At 47.4% G+C, this 23,459-nt stretch overlaps 2 protein-coding genes across 3 annotated transcripts; both read right to left on the bottom strand.

Moving 5' to 3' along the window:
* Positions 1-1,061: 1,061 nt before the first annotated feature.
* On the bottom strand, positions 1,062-14,240 carry LEMD2 (LEM domain nuclear envelope protein 2). 2 transcript variants are annotated; one of them, XM_033009473.2, is made up of 10 exons: positions 13,429-14,240; positions 12,518-13,332; positions 11,144-11,184; positions 10,363-10,438; positions 9,035-9,111; positions 8,305-8,384; positions 5,796-5,941; positions 4,638-4,739; positions 4,444-4,546; positions 1,062-3,251 (listed from the first exon to the last, which is right to left on the bottom strand). In XM_033009473.2, the coding sequence occupies exons 1-10, from the start codon at positions 14,196-14,198 to the stop codon at positions 3,101-3,103; spliced, it is 2,361 nt and encodes a 786-aa protein (XP_032865364.2). In that variant the 5' UTR covers positions 14,199-14,240; the 3' UTR covers positions 1,062-3,100. The 2 variants fall into 2 exon arrangements, with proteins under 2 accessions (XP_032865364.2, XP_032865363.1); XM_033009472.2 differs by having other exon boundaries at positions 12,518-12,673; positions 13,943-14,236.
* Positions 14,241-14,871: 631 nt separating this feature from the next.
* Positions 14,872-23,269, bottom strand: LOC104365015 (promotilin). Its single transcript, XM_033009569.1, has 4 exons — positions 23,153-23,269; positions 21,489-21,611; positions 19,967-20,075; positions 14,872-14,969 (listed from the first exon to the last, which is right to left on the bottom strand). Exons 1-4 carry the CDS (start codon positions 23,267-23,269, stop codon positions 14,872-14,874), a joined length of 447 nt encoding a protein of 148 aa, XP_032865460.1.
* Positions 23,270-23,459: the final 190 nt, after the last annotated feature.

Below are 23,459 nucleotides of genomic sequence, written 5' to 3'. Positions count from 1 at the left end.
ACGATGATTCATGGACTACTCGTGCTGTGTCCGGAGAAGACTCTGAAGAAGCTGAAACTCACGGTAGCACATGTTCTGAGTCACTCGTGCTCAGGTGAGAGAGGAATTAAAAACACCCATGGAAATGGACCCTGAAGACAACTCAGACCCTGCATCAAGATGTGTTTATGTGTCTTCTACTCACCAGGCAACCTTGGAAACCTTGGGGATCTGGTGAACAGGCTAAGACTTGACTTTTTGCCTTTTTCCTTGACAAAAATCCCCCTTTTTACAGTGCTTTGTAAAAGCCTTGCTTAAAGCTTGTTAACCCTTGGAAGAGGAGGAGGGAAGCGATGTATCCAGTGACAAGAAACAGCCTGGGAGCAAGGGTGGGAAGGGACATCCATCCCACTCCAGCACCATATCCAACACTTCCCTTATTGCTTCCCAGTCTTCCAATGCCGTCACCGGACACTTCACATCACGTCCCAAAAAACCAGGCGAGCTAACCAGGCCCCGAGGATGCCACAACACACACAGGATCAGCAGCTTGGACCAGAGTCAGGGTTTTCTGCAGCAGCTGTTGACTACAGACACCCAACGCACGAGGGATCTGCCTTTCACGGAACAACTGCAAAACACATGAAGCTTGAGGCACCCTCACTCAGTTACCACAGACTTATTGCACCATCCCATTCCCTGCTTTAAATAACTGCTTTATGATGGGCCACAGGAATACTGATCAACCTGCTAAACTAATACAATTTCACAACCCGCCAAGCTGTCAGTCTTTAGAAAACGCAGCTAAAGACGCTAACTGCCTTTCACACACACCTCTGCTTCATGCCAACTGTTCCCAAAACACAGATTTCAGTTGCAACCAAAAAACTTGGCGATTGCGCCCAGGTCAGCGAGCGTCACAAGGATCCACGCTGTCTCGTTAGGCTGTCATGCAATCCCCATGACATCTTCAGTCTTATTCTTAGAAACTGTGAGCTCCCCGGCACAGGATCTATTTGATCTGCCTGACCGAAAGCACTTGGAACAATCTGTGACTCCTCAATAAAAATAAAGGTAACGAGTTATTTGTAATAAATTTATTTTATATATGGATTTACAGAGCTAAATTGAACATATAAACAGCACCAAGCTAGTAAAATTTATTCTACAAAAACAAGTTTAATGCTTAAAGATGACTGCAACGCCTGACTCTTCACTCCAGGATTTGGACGGATTAAAAAAAGCTAACCCAAACCCCACAAATATTTTAAAAAGGCTTAAGAATGTAGGCACTGGTGTTTGCAAAAATTTCTAAGGCAGCAGTGATGATCTTGTTACAGTTTAGAAGAATCAAGCTGCCTTCGCTTTATCCCGTTTTATTAATGGTGGAAGAAGCTGGTCACTGAAGACAGCTGTCGAGTCTCATCTCCTCTTCTGTTCAAACACCCTGCCTTCGCAACCAAAATTAAATATGGGGTAAGAGTCAACTCCACGCAGGATATTTCCCAGTTAGCGGGAAACACCTCCCCGTGTTTAGTTTCCGGAGAAACCTGCTCTCTCCGCTCGTTTCGGCTGACCAGGTACACCAGGAGTCCCTGCAGCCCTTCGGCAGCGGCCCGCGGGGTGCGGAGGTGCCGAAGCCCACGGCGGGCAGCAGCGGGGCGGAGGGAGAGCAGGCTTCACACCGCGAGGTGAGCAGGGACCCTCCTTGGACGTGGCGTCACCAGCCTGCGAAGCGGGGAGCGGGGCTTCGGCCCCCGGCCAGCGCGGGGGAAGCTCCCCCTGCACCCGCCGGCGGAGGTGAGCGCGAGCGTCCGCGCTGTACCCGCGACGCTAAGGAGAACGACATCCATGGGTCACACAGGTTCAGATCAAGGCTGGCTTCTCTTCGCACGTTTTACTGGCTTATGCCAGGAATTAATTTGGTCCCTGCTGTCTTAGCGGTGAGCTGGACAGCTGCTCTGCAGTACTGGGAAGAGCAGATTAGCAGTATCTCTGCCTAGCCTAAACTGCCACACACCGGTGCTATTTTCTTTGAAACAAACACTCCTTTGCTGGACATAAAAAGAAACTTAAGTAGCAAAATGGTTATAGATACAAAACGCAATGCCTGCAGCAGGAAGAGAGGATGGATTGCTGCTCCCTGTACCTATTGTGAGGCTGCAGGAACACTGACTTGGCGATCCCTGTACTGACACTCCACGCGTGGTAGGTACATCTCTGCTCTGACACACAGCACATACATTGCAGCTGCCCAGGATAAACATGTACATTCAGTCCTAGCAGCCTTTCCAAAGCTGCTCTTTAATAGCCCATGAAGCAGTCCCTTTGGCTGCAGCCACAAGAAAGCGCCTTCTGAAGCTTCCTACATCCTTTATTTTCCACCCAAATTTCCCACCCCCCCACCCCCCAGAAATCATAAAGCACACAGACTGCAGACTTAAAAGGTATAACAGGGTCACAGCCACTCCTCCATCCCATCCAACCCAGCCCAAACCACCAAGGCACATTCGACTGCCCTCCCTCTAGGACTATCTTCACCTGACTTTTCCCCTTCTCACCCATTTTTAAAGGGTGAAGCCAACACAGACATTTTCCTCTCTAGGAAGCAGCAAGTGCTTTCATCACTGTTTTTGCACAGATAAAAACAAATTCTAACAAAATGCATCTTAACTGCCATCCTAATGTTTCCATGGGAAATGTTAAATCTTCTTTAAACACATTCCCTGATGGACATTGCCACCAGTTGGCCTTTGCAGAATTAAGGTCAAATTTTAAACACCTGTGCTGTGTCAGAGAGATCTTAAGTCTCTCCGTATTAGGTATGCTTTTTCTTTTTTTCTTTTTAAAAGGTTATTCTAGGTTTGCTTGCCTACAGAAGCCAGAAGGCTAACTTTGGCACAATTCTTGCTTCCCACCAGCTCAAGCCCATCTTCTTTCCAAGCCAACATTATTGCCCTGAATTTTTGTGTGTGAAGATTTTCAGAAAGAAGAGCAAAGAGATATGTGCAATCCCCAACCCTAGGAGATTAGGACCGTAACCTGCTCTTTCCCACCACCAGAGAAGGGACTGTCCCCTTGCAAAGGTCCGTATCAACAGTTGCTCAACTTCTGCTCCTCTTCAGTGCTCTGAATCTGAGACGTAAGAAGGCTGAGTCCATCTCCACACAAGCATATCTTCTCCTGCTACTCTGTGTGACTCTGTCTGAATCCGTGATTCATTTGAAGCCAGAAAGTCCACAGCCCTCTCCCAGACCCGCTTCATTTTTTTCCTGCAAGAAACAGCAACAAAAAGAAAATAAACTGGAATCATATCCTCATTGTGCTTTCCTGCTTACAGCAGCTGTGGCTGCCGATCAAGCTACTGCTAGCTGCCTCCTGTTCCTCGTGCAGACAGTAAAGGAGATTAAACCAGAATTCTGGTTTAGAAGCAATTTCAGGCCAGGTCATGAAAACACAAGTCCTGCCCCGGGGTTGGGAAGACAAGACCCCTCTGTCAGCACCAGTAATTGATGACTGCCCTGAATTTCAAGCTCAATTCATATTGCGAAGGGACTCAATTAGCAAACTGCCCTCACTCTTCCTGCATGCAGAGAGATCTCAGACCAGGGAAGACAAACTGAAGCTCACCCCAGTTTTGAATCAGTGTCCAGTAATTGTGGGCACCGCACACACGGAGATCTGTTCAAACCAGATGAAGTTACCACTAGTAGGAAAAGGAATTTTGTGACTGATAAAGAGTGAGGACCTTTAAGACTTCGCAGCACACATAGCATTCTGTGTCATCAGGAGAACAAAGTAGCTCCATTTAACCAAAACACAAGAAACACTCCTTCGGAGATGGAGCAAGTGGCATCTAAAGTAAGAACCAGGCTGCCGACCTCTGGCCCCACCACCCATGGAGCAAATCTCTTGACCACAGCTCCTTTTTGCAAAAGCACCAGAACCAGCCATCTCACCCTATCTCCCTTTCAAGTTGCCCAACTCAAACTTGCAATTTTCCAAGCAGCAACATACACAACCACTTCAGAAGAGCCTCCCAATACCCTACTCAACTCATGGGAAGGTTTGTTCTGCAAAGCACAGCACCTGTCGGGAGAATAAGGTACAACTGCTGAGAAAGAGGATAGCATCCAACACATGTTAGATGTAGGAGAGAAAATCAGATGTTCCATGCCCAAGCAAAACAAAATCCAATTACTGTTTGATAGAACAATGACAATACACCTGTGTCACTGCACAAAATATCAGCCCTGGGACTGTCACATTAATCTGCAGCAGGTTAAGACATAGCCTGAGTTATGTCAAAATCCTTTATAAACTGAAGGGACAGACACACTCTTCTTGCAGTCCAGCTTCCCATCAATTGTCTGCTCATGGTCCATTGCTCCATAACTGCATTTCTTAGCTGAGCTGCAAAACATCATGCTGACAGCCCTCCTTAATGAATAAAATTCAGCTCACCTGCTTTGAGGAGGGATGAGGCTGTCCCGAACATGGAAAATGCCGACATAGGGGTAACGCTCCAAATTCCGTTCCCATTCCTTGTAGTGGTCCTGGACTACAGCTGGAGGGCAGGAGGACAAAATAGTGAGAAATCTCAACACTGCAGAGGGGAGAACAGGGCTACTTGCATTTACAGAGCTACTGGATTCTACCTATGATCTTCTTCACCATTTCATACATGGCTTGTTCCTCTTCCTCCATCTTCCGCCAGCGATACCTAAGGAAGATCAGGATCCCCCAGAGGATTATCAGACCTAGAAAAATAAAACCAAATGGAAGTTAGTAACTGACAGATGCATACTTGCTGGATGCTAGCAGTTTTATTTCCGATGCTACCCCTCCCCAGAGGCGGCTTTCACTCCCTGCTACCCAGGCCTGCTTGGAACTGAATCCAAGCAATTCATTTTGTTTACCAGTGCAGCTGCGCCCCGCAAAAACCTTGGTACTGACGACACCTGCAGCAGAAGAGCACGTGTGGATGTGGGAAGAGGTGGTTGGAAGGCCTCACCACGGAGTTTCCCTCCCCATCGCCACCCTAGAAACCTCAGCACAACCACAGGGCTTCAATTCTCTAAATCCCAGAGCTATCTCTTTGCTAGAGGCCTCCCCCACAATAATCACTTAGGAAGACTGTCAAGCTTCACTGCTCCGAAGATAGCCGCCTGATAAGGAAATAAAGCCCGGGGCTCCAGCACAAGCCCAAAATTCAGGAGATCTATATTGAAGGTTTAGCACTGACAAATGCCCCCATTACACCATGAGCTAACTTTAGTATCTCAGCCTCTACAATAAACATAACTATCCCCTTTCACCCCCACCTTGTCTGGTTAGATTATAAACTCTTCTAGTCAACACTCATCTCTCGTTATCACCTCACTCAGTAAGACCTCTGTCTCAGCTGGGGCATGACAGACTACTCCAATAAAACCTCTAACACTAAAATGCTACAAGTCGTTATTAAAGAGGCTAGAAGACTCTGCAGCTTAGTGCAAGAAAAGAAAGAAAAACTTGCATCTTTTAGGTAAGTTAACATACTTATTTTGCAGACCGTAGTAATGGGTACTTGAGAAATACCCAGAGAGCTAATCAGCTTGCTGATTTAAAGTAAGTGTTAAGCACTCACAGCACAAGAGCAGGTCTACAGGTCTCCCTCTGCTGCCAGAACAAAGGTTAATTAGAAATTAACTCATCAGTAGGTTTATTTCACCTCTGTTACCAATTTCATATGGCTGGGAGAATGTGTGCACGCGCACAGGTTCATCTCTACAGCTAGCAAGGGGAGAAGCTGATTACTAACACCGACAACTTACACCAGAAAAACAGGAAAAGGTTCATAATGGCCGTGACCACTGCCCGACGGAAACGGCAGCCGAGCCCCATCTGAGGATGGGCTGATTCAAGACAGAACACTTCCTCCACTCTGGTAACTGGTTCCGAAAGGTCTCTGCCTTTCAACCTGATGGGAAGAGGCAGAAAATCTTCACTGAAGAGAGCAGACACTCCAACTGCAGTCTTTAATCAAGACAGGGAGAACAAACAGACTGCGGATGCAGTAACTCGTTCTGTACACCACACAGAAAATACACCAACATCCTTGCAGCTTGTCTTTCCAGAACATTTTGGGACTGGCTGCTTAGCAAGGAATGGATATGGCTTTAGAAAAGGCAGCAGGGCTGGAACTCCCACTGGTAAACTGAAGTCTCCCTCTGCAGACTCTTTGACAGCACCTCTCAGCGTGCAGAAGATTAAACTTTAAATTGGATTCCCACCTCCCAGCATAGAGAAATGGAAATGTTTACTGAGTCACTCATCAGCAATTGCAGAGAGAGCAGTTGAGGGAGACTGCGAATGTCTGTGGAGGTTGCGCTGTTTTCCTCAGTACAGATGAGCATAAACAGTTTAGCTAGAAAAGTGACAACGCATCAACTGTATCTGCAGTGAGAACAGACACACCCTCGGAAAGCATTCATGGCAAAATCGATAACACATCCTCCTGCAAAATCACTTCTACACACCTGCTGTGCTATCCGATATGCTTTTTACCCACTTCTTTGTATACAGGTCTACACTGATGCGGTTTCCTTATTAGATACACTTAGCCAACAGGCATCAAGTAATCCAAGTGAGAGCCATCAGATTCAGAGGAATTTAGACTAAAGGGGATATTATTTTTTTAAGCTACTAATTCATTCTATGTTTGCAATGAATAACCTATTAGACAAAGACGTTTTCTCAATTTACTAGTGCACAGCTCACAAACTGCTGGCAGCTTGTACTTAGCTACTGGATTCTACAGTAGCTGGAGACACACAGTTGTTTCCCACCCCCTTGTCTTATTTACAATCCAAATTCCATGAAAATATTTAAAATATGCAGCAGAATCACCCAGTGCAGAGCTCATTTTCAGTTCTGCCTCCCAGACTAGCACCTAGAAAAATAATCTCATGTAGCATTTGCTAAAAAATGCCACCAGCAGGTTTTTAAGCATGCTGAACACTCATTCTGCATGCTATGCAGACTTCGTGAAAGTGGATCCATTCAGCCAACAGCCAGCGGAGCTGCTAATTATGAAAAAAAAAAAAAAAAAAAGGGAGTATATTGTATCACACAGCTCATGACATAAGCAATGCTCCTGTATAAAAGTATGAATTTGAAAACTCTGGATCCCAGCCCACCTACAAATCCAAACCTGCCACTAAGGAAACTCTATCCTGTCCTGTGAATTTCCACACACCAATAATCAAAGCAGTAGACACATGTCTGATTCCTAAATCACTGCAGTAGCTGCAGGAATTTTTCAGAGAAAAATCGAGCAGTGGAAATTCATACAAGCTATGCCCACCCAACTCCAGCGTTACTACTGTTACAATTCATTTAATCAGAGATGCGTTTAGCAATGTTAAAATGCAAACAAATGTTAGACTTCAGAGTTAACACAGACTGGAAGAAGCCCACACTTCCCAGAAGAAGATAATGATGTCTGTGGACTATGGGTAAGAGTCTTTCATTAGGTTATAGCCCGAATGTTGCATTTTTTACCTGAAAAAAATAGTACTTCTGCTATTTCTCATGTACTGAAGAGGCTGCTAGCCAAGAAACCCCAGAGAAAAAAGCCCCACCAATGACCAACCAACACCCTAAATAGTCAGTAAGACCGTTCGTTTTAACATGTACTGTGTGTTCTGCCAGAAAGACAACTGACACTAAAAAAAAGGCACCATTCAAGAATTCATTTTCCTCTCCTCCTCATCAGGACTTGCTCCAAAGGATCCCAAAGCATGGGTGACGTTACCCACTGAAGAGAGTGCTTTGCTGTCCAATAAACCCTTTGGTCAAAGGATGCAGTTCCACACAGTACTACAGCTCTGTCTCCGTTAACTGTACTGAAGAAAAGTTATATTGGGAAAAGCAACTGCAAGGGCAAGTTTAAGCAGCGTGCTGTAGTCACAGGAGTGTGGGCAGGACACCAGGACCATCACCTCTAATCTTGCGAGAAGCACAACCCAACCATTGACAGCCATAAGGAGCCCTGACCTCACATTTATGCCTCATCTGCAACCAGTGTGTTCGTGAACACAGTGAACACAGTGTCCCCCATTGCAAAGGCTCCCAAGGAATGAGCTCAGTTGCCAATTTTTGTGGCAGGGCTGTACTTTTCATTTGGAAGCTTGCCCAGCAAGCACTGGTAAAGCCAATCCCAGATTATCTTCTGGAATCTAATGAGGTATGGGAGCTTTTAGGGCACACCACAAAGGATGTCAGATTACGTATCAGCCAACACCAAGAAACATAACTTTGACACAGTGGGCTTCCACTTACCATATTCCCAAATCCTTGTTACTGTTTAGTATCCAGTGCAGGGCAGCTTCAAACTTCTGTGGGGAACTACCAGTTATATTCTGTTCAGAAAAATCCGTAAGAAGATTAGTTCTCCATTCATTTAAAATACTGAATAACGCTATTCCATTACAGTGGTGGGAGAATTTGTTCTATACGGTCTGTCCCTAGGTTAATTCTTATCATAACTCTGCAAACTGGAGGAAGGAGAACTAAATCTGAAGGTCTGTCTGGACTAAAGTCTTCTGACTATGATAGACGATGCATGAAGCACTCTGTGAAATAACACTATCCCAGACTGTTAAGACTAACCACTAAATACAACATAATCTTACTGACAGTTTACCATGAAAGAAATGGAATGCTAGATCAAAGCAGTCTGTCTTCTGACACTTTGGGGTATAGAAAAATCCTTCTTCCGCCCAGCCCTCAATCCAAGGAAATTTCTGGTTTCAGAAGACTGATGACTATGGTGAAACAACAAACCGTTAAGTTAGATTTACAGGGGCTGAATCAGAGATGTTGGAGAAGATTATTTTCAAAAGAACTGCTGAGAACAGGACTGGCCAAAGGGGAAGCTAGAGATATGGGAAAGAATCAAAACAGGATGAGGAAGTAAAACAGATGGTGAATTGCTTTAGTATCTATTATTTATTGCCTTATAAGAGACTAAGCACTACGTTATAACAATAGCTGTTCACAGCCTACTCACCACCACATGATCCTTCGCTTCACTAACCCAAACGCATTTGCTCTTCAGATTCTCAGGGTTTCCGCATTCAAAATTACCTGGTAAAAAAGTCAAACAGAAATAATGTTTTGAAAAAAAGCCCTTGAACAGTTCAGAAACACACTAAACTGTCTGGAAATGCCATCCTTTAAAATCTGCTATAGCTCTGAGCAAAATGATTACAAGGTAAGATTGATACTGTAGGCAGATAAGATTATGACTATTAATAAAATGCTCAGCCGCTGCACATAGGTTGGATAAGGGCAATCAAACCTCACACTTCAGTGTGTGAGCTACTCAACACAGAATGAAGGGGAAAAAATACTGTTTCTCCCCCTTGCAAGGTACATAACCATCTTTCCGACCTTATGTCCTGCAGAGGGGTTCCTTCCATCAGATATCAAATGCTGTAGTGTTGGAGTTAGTGATCAGCATTCAAAATGCTTCCAAGGAGCCTAAATTGCAGCTCTACTTTTTACCCAGGCAGAGAAATGCTGGTGAGGAACTAAATCTTATAAATCTTCCTTTATAAAGTTGACTAAACAAATGTGCTGAGAACCTATGCAAAACTGGTGGAAATTCTGCAGGTGCCGAAGTCTGATTTGAAAAGATTTAGAAATCCTGTGAAGCTTAAGTATCTAAAGGCTTCATCCTTGTTGAGGTCTGAAAATCTAGAAAATGGAATTTAAGTACTTTTACTGATTAACACTGTTATACATCTTGCTGAACAAGTTCCTACTCATACACTGAATATCTAGCAGCCTTCTCCATCACAAAACACTAGTTATGGACCAGAGTTGGTCATACATAGTAGAGGCTAGCTGAACTACTGTGCTCGGTTAGCTCCTCATCTAGGAGAGCCTGTCTTAGTTGGTACTGAGAAAAAAAGAGAGGCACTCCTATAATTAACTGCCACATTTCAGCAGAGAGCTGGCAATTTCTTAAGTCACTTTATTTGTAAGAACACGTCAGCTTACACTTACTGGCTCTGAGTGTCTTGAAGACAATTTCAAGACGCTGGTAGAAAAGAACCATAAAACTGAATATTTCCACCTCAAATTCCCAATATATCAAGTGCAAATAAGGACCACTCCACAAGAGCACAGTGATATGAATGCATTAGCTAAGCACTGTTCAGAATAAAAATAAACAGACCTTTTTCTATTTTTCTATTACCTGACTTTCTCAGAGCCTTTCAAGTGGAACTGACTGTTCCATAAACCCCTTCTCTTCAAACTGAGGTCCAGAGAGCTGGGAGAGGCAGTTTACTGAATGCTTGTAAGTGTTTTATAATGACAATTGGAACTTACCAGCTTGTACAGACAAGTAGTTATACAACTCGTGCAGCATGTTCATTATTATGTCCTTCTGTTTAGCTTGACAGAACTGAAAGTCACAAACAGGTAACAAACATGAATAGACAGGCAGGAACAGGACAGCGGTCAGACTAGCTAAAAACATCAAAACAAAATACCAGCAGTGAGGTTTAGCTCAGCCATGCACCACTAGTTCAAATTAAACACATCTGCAGCAAAGACCTAAGTTTCTGAGTCAAAAGCAAGACAGTGCATCCTCTGAAAGTGCCACTGACTTCCCCAGCCCAGACTGGGCCACCAGACGTCCCTGCTGACTGACCACAGGTGGCTTCTTTGCCTCCAGAACATCACAGAAGATTAAGCATAACTCTGAATTCAATACAAAATTTTCTCTCTCCTAATAATACATTAGGATAAAAGAAACAGGGCTGTACAAACACTTCATGATGGAGTTCAGGGAATTAGTTGGATTAAATCTTGTATTGTTAAAGCTGAACACAGCTTTATTGCAAACCAATATCAATTCTGTTACAACTATTAAAGAAATTGATTCACATAATTGGGAATTTAAATTTTTATCTTTCAGAGTCTCATATACAGTTCTAATTTAATCTGGCTCATTAATTCCAACTCATCAAATCAAAACTGTTCTGTAAAATGATAAAACTAATACTTTTACAGTAATACTGATACTGTTGGAAGTGACCTAGAATAATTACTCTTCTGTGAAAACTCCCTGTCCACAATACCTGAAGATAAATAAACATGTGCTTACATCATCCGTTCTTTTGTCACAGTCCACAGGCAAGAGATTAACTATGAGAAAGAAGGGGAAGGCAAATTAGTTGGCTGCAAAACAAGAGCTTTGATCAAAAAAGTAATTATTTTTTTAAAAGAGGGCTCTACTTTAAAGCCCGATTCCTCTATTCTTAATTGCACTCTACACAGTGCCTTGCTATGCAAATAGCGCATTCAAAGCACTGCTTTGGTGGGCAGCACTGAAAGCAAAACAAATAAAACAGGTGCAAACGATGAACATCGTTCAGCTGGAAAGTAAAAACTGGGGTCTGAATACTTTAACAGATCCTTTTAAGTAGATGTTTCGTGCTCTACTACCTACTGCTTTGCACTGATCTTTTACAGTCTAGTAATGCCATTCGCTGCGTGCCATGGTCACCTGAAATATCACGGTGATAACAGGGATTTAAATCAAGCCTCCTCAAGGCAAAAGCGGAGGATTTATTTTAGTTGGAGCTGCTAGCTCTGCAGATTACAGCCTCTGGTTTAACAGCCCCCTCCTGCCCTGACAACTGGATATACACCGGCCACCAGTCCACCACGCAGCACTTTCTAGCAATCTTAACTGCCTGCGAATTTAAAGAATTTGCAGCTGTACCACAAGATTTCTTGCTTCAAAATACCACTGGTTTCAAAATAGCTAACAAAGTTGTAAAGGGTGCATCAGAAATTCACTGACATCGGACAGTTTTATTCTGACTTTGAGAAAGCAGGAAACAGCTTTCCCAGCCCATGCAAAGTGCACAAACACTTACAGGCGGAGCGAGCTGAGGGTCAGGACTCGCACCTTCCCAACCAGACCCCAAGCCCTACTTTCAGTTCAAAGCCATGAAATGCCAGTATTTCCATCTGTTCTAGCTGGTGAATGCTGCTTTTAAAACCAGGTGATGGGGAAGCCCTTTTAATTTCTTCTGGAAGCTCTGGAACACTTGAAGTGCCAAAGTACTAATTCAACCGTTGCGCTTTTCACGTGGCCAGGATAAAGGCCATGAAGGGCTGTGCTGTGCAGAGGCTAACATTAAAGCCACACAACGGGCCATTACACAGACATTATGTTACACAACGGACAATCATAAAACGCATCCTTGGCCTAGCAGGAATGTCACTCTCCATAAAATCCACGGTTTTGAGGAACCGAAGGCCAAACTCGTTTGAAAAAAAGCACACACTTGACTTACTTTCCATGACTAACAAGGTTTCCCATGGGCAAGGGGAGATGGAAATGTGGACAGAAGCAAAGATGTCAGGTTATAGCAATGAGAATGATAAACGTGATGGCAATGGAAGTAATAAAGCAGAAAAGAAAGGTGAAGAATGAAGTTTAAAAACAGGATTAAACCAGTGCACGTACAGTTATCCTCTCTCCTGTCAAGCCAGCCTGACCCAATCATCTTCACCACGAGGATGCCCAGAAAAATCATCAGCAGCACAAAGCTGGCGAGACAGAGGAACTGGGAGAGGTAGTACTCGAGGCCTTTGCCCTTTCCCTCCATCTGCTGCTTGGGGGCTGACCGCAACAAGTGAGTGCGGGAGGTTATTCCCCGCCCTGCTCCCGACGCTTCCCACCGGCTCCCTGAGGCCAGCCCCGCATCAGCTGGAGCCCTCCACGGGAACCGCCGCATCAATCCCCCTCCCCTGCTGCCAGGGTTCAGCTCCCTGTCTGCCTCCTTCCGAACGCTGGAAGCCAAATCCTCTTTCCCTCTCCCAAACTGGTGACTCAACCCCCCAGGTCCCACCGAGGTGCCCCAGTGGGAGCTGGGTGTCACCTCGCTTTCCTGCCTCCATGAGCTGTTAGAGGAGAGCCCCTTCCTTTCCCCTGCTGTCTCCCACTGAGCTCGGGAACTCACCCCCCCAATACCTCCTCCCGACATCCCCCAATGGCTCCTGGACTTCAGATCCCCACTCTCATTGCTGGAAAGTGGTTTAGAGCCGAGTCCCCCACTCCTGCCTGTGGAGGTACCCCAGGGGGACATGGAGCTCAGCCCCCCAACCCCATCCAAGGATGCCCCCAACCCCGCCCTGATGCCAAGCCCCCCACTTCTCTCTGCAGATGGGCTCCACTGGGATGTGGAGTTCGACTCACGAAACCTGTCCAGGGACGGCCTCAACCCCGTGCTGAGCCCCCCACTTCTCTCTGCTGACGTGTCCCACTGCAATGAGGAGCCTGAGCCCCGAAACCCATCCAGGGACAGCTCTGACCTTGCGCTGGGCTCCTCACTTCTCTCCGTAAATGTGCTCCATTGGGACATGGAGGTTGGCTCCCGAAACCCATCCAGGGATGCCCCCAGCCCAGTGCTGAGCCCCCTGCTTCTCTCTGCAGATGTGTACCACTGGGACTTTGACCCAGCCCCAAGCCCCCCACTTCTCTCTGCCGATGCATCCCACTGGGAATGGGAGCTCAGTTCCCCGTGTCCATCCAGGGATGTCCCCAGCCCAGCCCCAAGCCCCCCACTTCTCTCTAGAGATGTATCCCACTGGGAGCGGGAGCTCAGACCCCCGAGCCCACCCAGGGATCCCCCCAGCCCAATCCCGGCCCCCCCACTTCTCTCTACAGACACCCCCCACTGTGCCGAGGGGCTCAGCCCCCCAAAGCTGTCCCGGGACAGGCTTCCCTCAGCCCTGGAGCCGAGTCCTCCGCCCCGGCCGGGGGGGGACCCCCGGGAGTCCCCCCAGGACAGCCCACCACCCTCCCCAGACGTCCCCCAGCGGGACGCGGGTGGTCGCCCCCCTTCCTCCTCCTCCTCCTCCTCCTCCTCCTCCTCCTCCTCCTCCTCACTGTCGCGGGCGGCCCCGACGGGGCTGAGGGTGAAGTCGGAGCGCTGCCGGGAAGGAGAGGCCTGCTGCGGCCTAGCGGCGGTGCGGGCCGGGCTCGATGACGGGCCGCGGCCCCTGCGCCTGGCCGCCGCCATCTCAGCCCGCAGGCAGCCCAGCTTCTTAGCGTAAACCTTGCGGGTGGTGGCGGTGATGGGCCCCGGCCGGTAGCCGAGAGCGATCAGCTCCTTCCGGAGCTCCGCATCTGTCAAGTCCGCCATGGCCGCAGCGCTGACACCAGGCCCCACCGGAAGCGCTCTAGCGAGGAGGGAAGCGCGGCCGCCATCTTGGGTGGGGCCTGCCAGCCCCTCTCGGGCGGCCATCTTGGGAAGGGCAGCGCGGGGCTCAGCCATGCACGGCCGGCGCCATGTTGCTAAGGGAGGCGGGGGGGAGGGGGTAGGGGGCGCCATATTGAGAAGGTCGAAGGAAAAAGGTGCTTCCCGGATACCGCTCCCGCCATCTTGGGAAGGCAGGGTCGCTGATTCCGCCATGTTGAGGAGGTCAGGAGGGGTCTCTCTCAGAGAGGGAATGGCGCTGTGCGGGAGCTGTTGCTCATCTCAGGAGAGGGGAAAGGACGGAGAAATGGAGAAAGCGAAGGGCAAAAGCATCCTCAGCATCTGAGTGCGTCCGTCCATCACGCTGAGGTACCCTGCTCAGGAACAAGCAGTGAGGTTGAGCACCTCTCGCCTCACTCCAACCAAGCCACACCAATGTTTTTCTTGCCTCACTCCAACCAAGCCACACCAATGTTTTGACACTTCTAAGGACATTTATGAGGAGAAAGAAATATCTTTCCCAGCCACCTGCCACTCCCCCCCCACCCCCACCCCACCCCCCCCCGTTTCCCTCATCTCTCTCATCACTGCCAAGTGACAGACATTGAACTGGCATCTGTCAAGTGGGCTGGAGCTTTGCCATGACTTTCAGCAGGATCAGGATCCGGGTCTTCGGGATATTTGCTAGGGAAGGAGGTTCCTTGCATACTTTGCAGCCTAAAAAGGCAAAACCAAGCATCAACTTGAAAATTTATTTTGGCACAGCAATGATGTACAGTAATTGCTTTTTCTTGCTGCCGCCTATAAAGAAAGTAATGAAAGTGGCTGAAATACTGTGGCGTAATATCAGAATTTAATTAAAGGTAATGAAAAAGTAGTGATGAATGCAGGCTGTCTGTGCATTGCCATTTTTATGATTGACACATGATACTGGAGTGATAGAAACTTGGTGGTCCTGCAGGAGTGGGAGCTGGTGGGGGCTCCGGGAGAGCTCTCAGCGTGGACACCCACGGCTTGCTACCGTGAGGCTGGAGATGCTAGCCTGTGCCTTCGCAACATAAAAACCACTTTAGGGATACCCCTCCTTTCACACCCACCCTGCTGCTGTGCCCTTCTTGTTCAGGGCACCAGACAAAGCTCGCCTCGCTATTCCTGATTTATGCAAGAAAGCAGCAACAAGCTGCTGAGATTTGTTAGTCTGGTTAGCAACAACAAATACACACTTAGTAGAGGCCAGGGAGCCCATTAAAAGAGCATACTCGGTTCTGATGGGAAGTGTGAACGTGCTAAGCCAAGCCTCCCCTGCTCACTAACTGGAAAGCACAACTGACAGCTAATAATGTGGCGCAGTGTCTAATGTAAATACAGAATTATAATATGCTCTTAGTACCCAGTTTCTGTAAGCTCACAGCTTTTAGTTTGGAGAATCTCTGCCTAGACATGCAGATGCATGCTGGCATCTAAGCCTGAGCTGATACAAGCCCGTGAATTAAGTGAACTCTTTTGTTTTGGAGAAAAAAGAGCAACAGCAAAAACCCCAAAACCATCCTCCCAACTTCTTGTGTTTCTGGAGGTCAGGGAAGTTATACCAGGACAGAGTTTGTCCCAGCAGCCTCATTTCATGACCTTCCGAGTGGAGAACATGGGAGTGGTGTTTGAAAACTGGAGGGCTGGGGAAAACCTGTGATTCCTTCACAGAAGGGAGGTTGGCAGCGCTGAAGCTCAGCAGGAACAGATGCCTCTTCTTTGTGGAGAGAATCCACAATCCTTCTCCCTTCCTCCCTAGCAAGACAACCCTCGGGAGCATCCCTGCCTTCCCTTGAAGGTACCTGGACACCGTGGAGAAGGCAGCAGGAGAAGACAGCCCTCCGTCTCTCAGACGTGACAGAGCCTATATCCCCATGGAAAATCACCTATTTGTTTCCATCACCCCGCCCACAGTGGCGATGATGAGGCTGATGGTGGATTTTCTGCTTTTTGCAGCCCCTTCGTCATCCCCACAGCTCTGGGCAGCCACAAAGGCTGCTGGGGCGAGCACAGGCCTGCTGATGCTGCAGATGGGCTGTGATGCTTAGAGATGCTCGACTGTGAAAAGCCAGTTTCCCAGCCCACGGTGTAGCCCTTGAATATCTTGGCTGTAAATATCCTGAGCTGGATGTGGGAAGATGGGACAGCGAGGAGGGGACAGCCTCCACCTTCCTTGCTAGCCCAGAAGCTGCCTTAGGCCTGCTGGCAGTAACTCAGATATCGAATGGGAAGAGCAGGCGTGCTGTGCCGTCTGCTTCTCCTCTTGAAGTATCAAGAACAGGACTGGTGTAAGCAGAGGGGTAGAAATAGATCTGCACTATCTTCATGAGACGCCCGAAGAGGGGAGCATGCTGCACCCCAAAAAGCACGGGCAGTAGATGAACCCTTCCACCCCCGATTGAGGGGCTGCTGAAAAAAACCTGCCATCCCACCCCCTCTTCTTATCCCATGGCATTTGGACGACAGTCCTGCATATGTCACCAGGGGAAGTGTCAAATCTTACTCAGGAGCCAACTGTGCCAATTTAACACCCTGTCACTCACAGCCGCAGCACAGGTGTGACCCAAGAACACCACTTCTCATCCTTCCGATCATATGTCATGTCCTCAGCTCTCTGAGCTTCTTATTAGGTTAGAAAGTCAGTGTTGATTTAATTCTTTTCTCTCCTCCTTCTCCTCCTTCCCTTGCCTCTTTCCCCCAACTGTTTGGCTGTTCATCTTGCCGTGAAACTCTTGTTCGGTTTCTAGACTGGCAAGATCTTCCTGCCTGCTTGCAGGCATGGACTTAGGTGCTACTGACTTCCAAAGCAGGCTTCCAGGGCACTGTGGATACGGATCTGTCCTGCAACTTGGAGACAATTTTGCTTCTTAACAAGAGATAAAGCCCTGACAGCAGGAGTCATACCTGGGAGGATGGTTGGGGTCCATCCATCTTCTCCTTCCAGCAGAAGAATATCTGCTTCTTTCCCACTATTCAAGCCTCTGAGGGTAGAAGCAAGGTAATTCCAAAAGCTGAAGGCCCCCTTGGACTTTGGTGCCTATTTGGACAGCACAGTTGTTGCTGCAGGACAAGACAGGGAGTTCATACTGTTACTGTCACAACCAGCCATGTGTCCCTGAACTCATTTATAACTGGGTCAACTGGGAAGAGCCATTGGCACACAACTGAGCACCGGGGTAATAGCAGACTTTTGCTGAAGAAGCTTGCCTGGGTCAAAAGAGCAGAGGGAAATATTCCAGCAAAGTCACATTGGTGGATCTCCTTATGGACCTCTGCAGCATCAGCCCCACCATCACCATGGTGGGAGATGGTCCAGGAAGCAAATCCAAGAGGCTCATGTTCACTTTCTTCCTTGCTATCACTGGACAACATTCCTTCCTAGATGGCACAGGGAAACCACTTGAGTGAAAGTGCTGGGCAAGGGGGGATGCTATAGAGACAGCGCTGACCTGCAGTGGAGCTTATGTAGGGTTTTTAGGAGCAGTTTGCCCCTCAGGTGAAAACTATCCATGTTTTTCCATGGCACAGCAAATTTAAAGAAGGGGTAAAAGTTTGGGTCTTTCAGAAAGAATGAGTCAACTGTGCCCCCTTTGAAGCAAACAGCCTTGCCTCTGGTCTTGCTGACCTCTGGTGTAAATGCAGTGCAGATCCTCTGGTGATTTCCATGCTGGGTATCCCATGGATTTCACTCCACTGCAGACTGATTTGCACTGGCTGAGCTCCTATAGCCCAGCAATACATGCAGTTACTTTCACTTTCATCCTAATGGAATGTATTATTTTCTATCTTCCTCCCGTTCAGACTCATTTATAGTGATTTCGTAGATCAGCAACAATCCCTGCAAACTTTGAGTTACACTGAGCTGATCAGTCCATGGACTTGGAGTGTGCCTTTGAATCAAACGTTAAAGCTGGAATCCACTCTATGCTGGATGTTACATTATACATCGGGAGATTTCTTTTTTCCTAAGGGATGGCTTGCAGCAGAGAATGTACCGAGGAGTGTTGTTCTAGCACAAACACAGCTATTTAAATGAGCCACAGTGAGAACAGAATTTGTGTTAGGTTGGGAGGATAAAATTGGATTGAAATTGGATATACTGACATACATACCATTGGTCTCATCTGTCCTTACTTTACATATGATGGATTTCCTGCTGCCAGTATAGAGGAGCAGCTCTAAAATAAGCCAAAGGTATGTAAATGGAGAGCAATGTGTTCAAGTGGAATTACAATTTCACCTCTAGGTTTGTTTGAGAGGCAGAAATAAGGCCAGAGCTCTGCGCTGTTACACACAGGCTGTGCCTGTTCACATCGTAGTTATGGGAGAGGTGCTCCCCACAATGTTATTTAGATTTATATCGCCTGGGTGAGTAGGAGCACAGGTAGGAACTGCAGATCAGGGCTCCTGCTTTCTCCCAGCAGTGTGGGAGAGTGCCCTCCTGCGTCCAGAGCAGGGAGCCCTCTTAGGGACACGCAGGTCCCCAAGCCAACACTCCTCATCCTACACTTGTGTCACCAGTTTGGCTGGGAGATCCAGTAAATATTTGCCTCAGTTTCCCTCACTGCAAAAAGGGAGAACTAAAACTATTAATCCACAATGATTAATTACTCAGGCTTTGCAAAATGCTTTGTACTTCTCAGAAGGATGGTGATGTTCTCTGGAACTGGAAACCCTCCCTCTCTTCTTTCCCACACTTGCTGCTTGCCATCTGGCTGAGAGGCATGCAGAAAAGACAACACAAATCCTCCATTTAATTATACTGCGCATTTTATTATCTCACCTCAGATTTTGTTGTTAATCTCTTTTACAGATTTCGTTTACATAAGTGGAGTCTTTTAGCTCTAGCAAGCTACGTTGCTTTCTCTTCTGATTCTGCAGATATCAGTCAGCTAAAAAGGAAAGAGGAGAGAACAAGTGTCCTTAAATTTGTCATTCAGTCTTTCCTAGGCTTTATATATTGTTTCCTCCTCCTCAGCTCCCCAGCTAAAAACCTAGAAGGCAAACTGAAATCAGCACAGCCAAAGCAGAATAACAGCTCCCACAGGGATAGATAGAGGAGACCCTCCTGTCTGAGACATCTAAGCCTAGATAAGGCAAAGGTCCAGAGATATCACTAGTGAGACCCATTCCACCACCCCTCAAGTCCACAGGCAGGAATAGCTGCATAACGTATTGCCCCTGGATACTTTCCATTGCAATTCCCATATACTAAGAACAAAGACCAGGGCTGGATTTGTTAGCTCTCAACACTTTGAACTACAGCTAATTATAGTTGTAGTTAAGTGTTCATGTTAAGTCCCTGTGCAGTGAGCAAGGTGTTCAGATCTGACTGCAGGTGCTGAGCTGCCTTGCAGGTGTAGCTTGTTGGAAATTGCACATTGAGGACTGAGGACTTTTGGGGAGGAGGAGTAGGGAAGTGGGAAGAAGTCCCAGCTGCTAGGAAGTGTTGCAATGCTCCTGACAGTCAATATCAGCTCTAAGGCACAGACAGCACCCTAAGAGAGTGAATAACCTTCCCAGAAGCGCGTGTACATGAGAGCGGGTGAGGTATCTGAGGACTCAGTAAAGTGAACAAACATGACACAAAAGCCCTTCTGAGGAATATAAATATCTCCGTGATGATAAGCTGGAGAGAGAAGGGAAAGGCAGAATTCCCAAGGCAGAAATCAACCTCCTGACAGTACCGTCTGGGGTGTCCTGTAACATCTCTGCTAGCAGTTTCTCCAGGACATCTTGGTATTTTTCCAGCTGCTTTGAGGTGAGCCACATCCCAGCTCTGACAGGAACAGCTAGCTGTGGAGGAAGCCAGAAGAGTCAGAAGGAAAAGCTGAGGAGGGCAGAGGAAGCTAGGTTGGGGTGATTTGACCCCACTTTGCTCAAGGCAGTAAGAGGGTCTAGGGCTGATTTGAAAGGAAAAGGATGATCCTTATATGGCGAAAAGCAACATTTTGAAGTCAATCCAATCTTGTGCTGTTCAGCATGCCAAAGTTTTCATGCATTGGACCATCTATGGGCTGATTCAGAAACACAGATAAAGGTACCTCCTGGAAACAGAGACTGTAAAGAAGAAAATAATTTCTGAACCTTATAATCCTCCACTATCTCACACCTTGGCCATTCAAGCCGTCAGCTTTACTGATGCTGGTGAAGCACCCTGCCTCAGTAAAGACTGAGGATGAGACAACATCCTGCCCCCAGCCTGCCTGACTTTGAGCCAGCTGTGGCTCAGATGTACCTGAAATAAATAGAGTTGTTCCAGTCATGGCTGGAGGCACAGGAGGGCTTGTGGTTGCAGCGGAGAGGGGTGTTAGACACTGGCATGTGGCAGTTATTTAATGCTTTGAACTGTGAATCCTTGCTGTTTAAATCCTATTATTGATTGTTGGTGTACCACGTTTGTGAGAGTAGTTTTACATTAACCTGCATCTTGGAAAAATTCCAGTCTAGCTAGTCCCACTGCCTGGCCTGCTCAGTCTCTCCTGCAGTTTGGGGTGGACCTACACACTCCTTTTGCTAGCAGAGAGAATGGCCGAGCTCACCGCAGGAGTGGCTGCATGGACAGGGCAAAGAGTTTCCTGTATTCAAGTGGAAAAGCACAATTTTCAGACTCTGCTAACCAGGTAAGCATGCCTTTGAAGGTTTAGATTGGCACTTAAATCCCTAAAATTGGCAATTTTCTGCTCTGTATATAGACTTCAGGGAGGTGTGGCTGTATGGGCCCATGTTTATAAATAAGGTGTTGCCAGTGCAGAGGACCTTTAGATCAGAGGTGACACCTAGAAGCTAATATGGACCTGGGTGAAAAAGTGACAAGTTAAACCCAGAGCTGAAGCAGAGCTGAAAATTCCTGCCTTGCAGTTGGCTGGCGTTCACTGAATGGCAAAGAAAGACTGCATGTAGTTTCCATCTCCCAAAGGCAGAATCCAGGTGGGTCTGAGGGGTGACCAGGCTGCTGAACGTCCAAGATAATTTATAGGGTGGAAGTAAAACCTGTCTCTAATACAACCTTGCCCAGTTGCCTGCAAGGAAACAGGTGATACTCCTTTATATTGACTGTGAGCTCCCTGATAACACCCGCTGTCTTCTCACACACCACCACCAAACACCGCCCTGTGCTCTGTAACCAGGCCCTGTGGGCTGATTCTTGGGCTACTTGTGCCCTTGTGTGTCCTTGTGGGCTCCTTCGAGTCACACGGTTCAACATACCTGGATGGTCTTGACCTTGTTGACACCTGCACTGGATTGCTCAGAGAAGCCTTCCTCTTCCAGCTGCTGCAGCGAGGTCAGGGATTTCTTCTGCCCTCCTTTGTTCCTCTCCTTTTCCTGCAACTTCACAGCAGAGAGCAGACAGGGCAGTGATGCTGGGACACAGCATCGTGCGGGTATCAAACCCGCTCTGCACCGTATCAACAGTGTGAAGCCCAGCAGCCAGGAGCCTGCGGAGCTGGGCACAAAACCAGAGGGACTGGAGGTCTAAGTGCTGCCTGGAGCCAGTGCAGCATCCTTCCCCAGGACCACAGCTCGCTGAGGAGGGACCCGTTGGCTGCGGTCAGCTTGGCCTTGGGAACCGTAATTCTGACATGCAGCAGGAGCTGCAATGTTGGCTGTAAGTTCAGGTTACAGGACTGCGTGCAAAGATCTGTAGCAAACATGGCACTGTAGACGACTCTTTTGATCTGTGTAAGATAGCACTGTCAGCAGGGTGTGGTAGCCAAGTGTACTGATGTTACAGAGCTATTCCAGAGGCCTGGTCCTGACTCCTGCTGTAGCAGTGGCAATGAAGTTTAATAAAAGCCTGCACAGCCTTCATTGCAAATGGAGAGCTCTGTGCAGATATTCTGTATTACCAGCCTTTCTTGCAGGTCTGTAATGTCAGTCCTTCCTCATTTATGGGGCTAACCTTGGCTTTAGGACCCTCCCTTTCTTCCCAGCACGAAGAGAAAAGCCAAAGTTGCTTTGGGATATGACAGACATGACAGGGCATGTAAAATGCACTGAAGGCTGTGCTCAGTGTCAAACTGACTGCTTGCTGTGCACTTGCTTTGGTTTGAATGCGTGCTCAGAGGAGAAGAGACAGCCTTTGGAAGACTGATTTCACCCACGTACATCTAGAAGACCCTCAATCACTAGCAGATACATTAGCTACGAGGGTTGTGATGTATGAACAATTGATCTGGGGACTGTGCGTGGGTCCCCATCATCTTCCTCAAGGAGGCTGAAGGGTGACTGTACTCCCCACAAAAAGCAATCGCTATCCAGTGAGAGGATAGGTGTTGGAAACGAGATTTCTCCCTGGTATCAATGGGTTGTGTCGTGCGGGGGAAGCTCACTTCAGCTGTGTTTAAGAAGATGCAGTCTCTGAGGCTGCCTGCCTGACACCTTTCAACAGTATTAGTTTCACATCAAAAGAAAAAGCATTCTCCTCTCTGCACATCCCAGAGGTGACAACCATCTGGAGGATCGTTAATTATTTGTTACAACAAAAAGACCCATCAGCATGGTGATGGGAGGCTGCAGCTTCTCTATAAAAATTACAGCCACTAACATGGAGGAAAGAAAAACAAGACCCACTAGCTGCAGATGGTAATCCATACAGGTCTTTTAGTTCTTATGCAAAGGAATACAGGCTCTTCCTTTCTAGTCTCACATCTTAAAAGTTGTCTCTGCCCGCTCCCATAGCCCTTAACTTTGGGATGAGTGAGGGACTGCCAGTATCATTGTATCTCCCCTTTGAACAGAAGGGGCAGGTGATGGGAATGATGACAGTGCCACGATGTGTGCTGGCAGAGCTTGGGGGGTGAGGGAGGAAGAAACACCTTTCCTGATTTATTCAAGGCTCCAGGTCCTGCAGTATGTTTCTTAGGGGTTACCTGCATTTTCTGGAAGTCGCTCTGGGTGAAAAAGGGCACAAAGCCTTCGGTCTGTTCAGCCAGCATAGACACCATGTACACCAAGAGCAAACCGGCCACCACCTTCTTTGAAACCATCACGAGAGTCTGACACAGGAAAGAAGATACCAGGGTGATAGTGAGAGGGCCATTCGACAGAAAAACCCTTTGGCTTTTGATCAGCTGCAATCTAATTTATTCACCAGCTAACTAGAGGTGTATTTACTCTTCCAGTTGCTCCTGAGCTGAGAATAGAAGTGTCTTGACTGACAATTCTCCTTTCAAACCT

This window comes from Tyto alba, unplaced genomic scaffold (genome assembly GCF_018691265.1).
Source record: "Tyto alba isolate M040663 unplaced genomic scaffold, T.alba_DEE_v4.0 Super-Scaffold_30, whole genome shotgun sequence".
Classification (NCBI taxonomy): Eukaryota; Metazoa; Chordata; class Aves; order Strigiformes; family Tytonidae; genus Tyto; species Tyto alba.
This window is presented reverse-complemented; position numbering and strand designations above follow the sequence as displayed.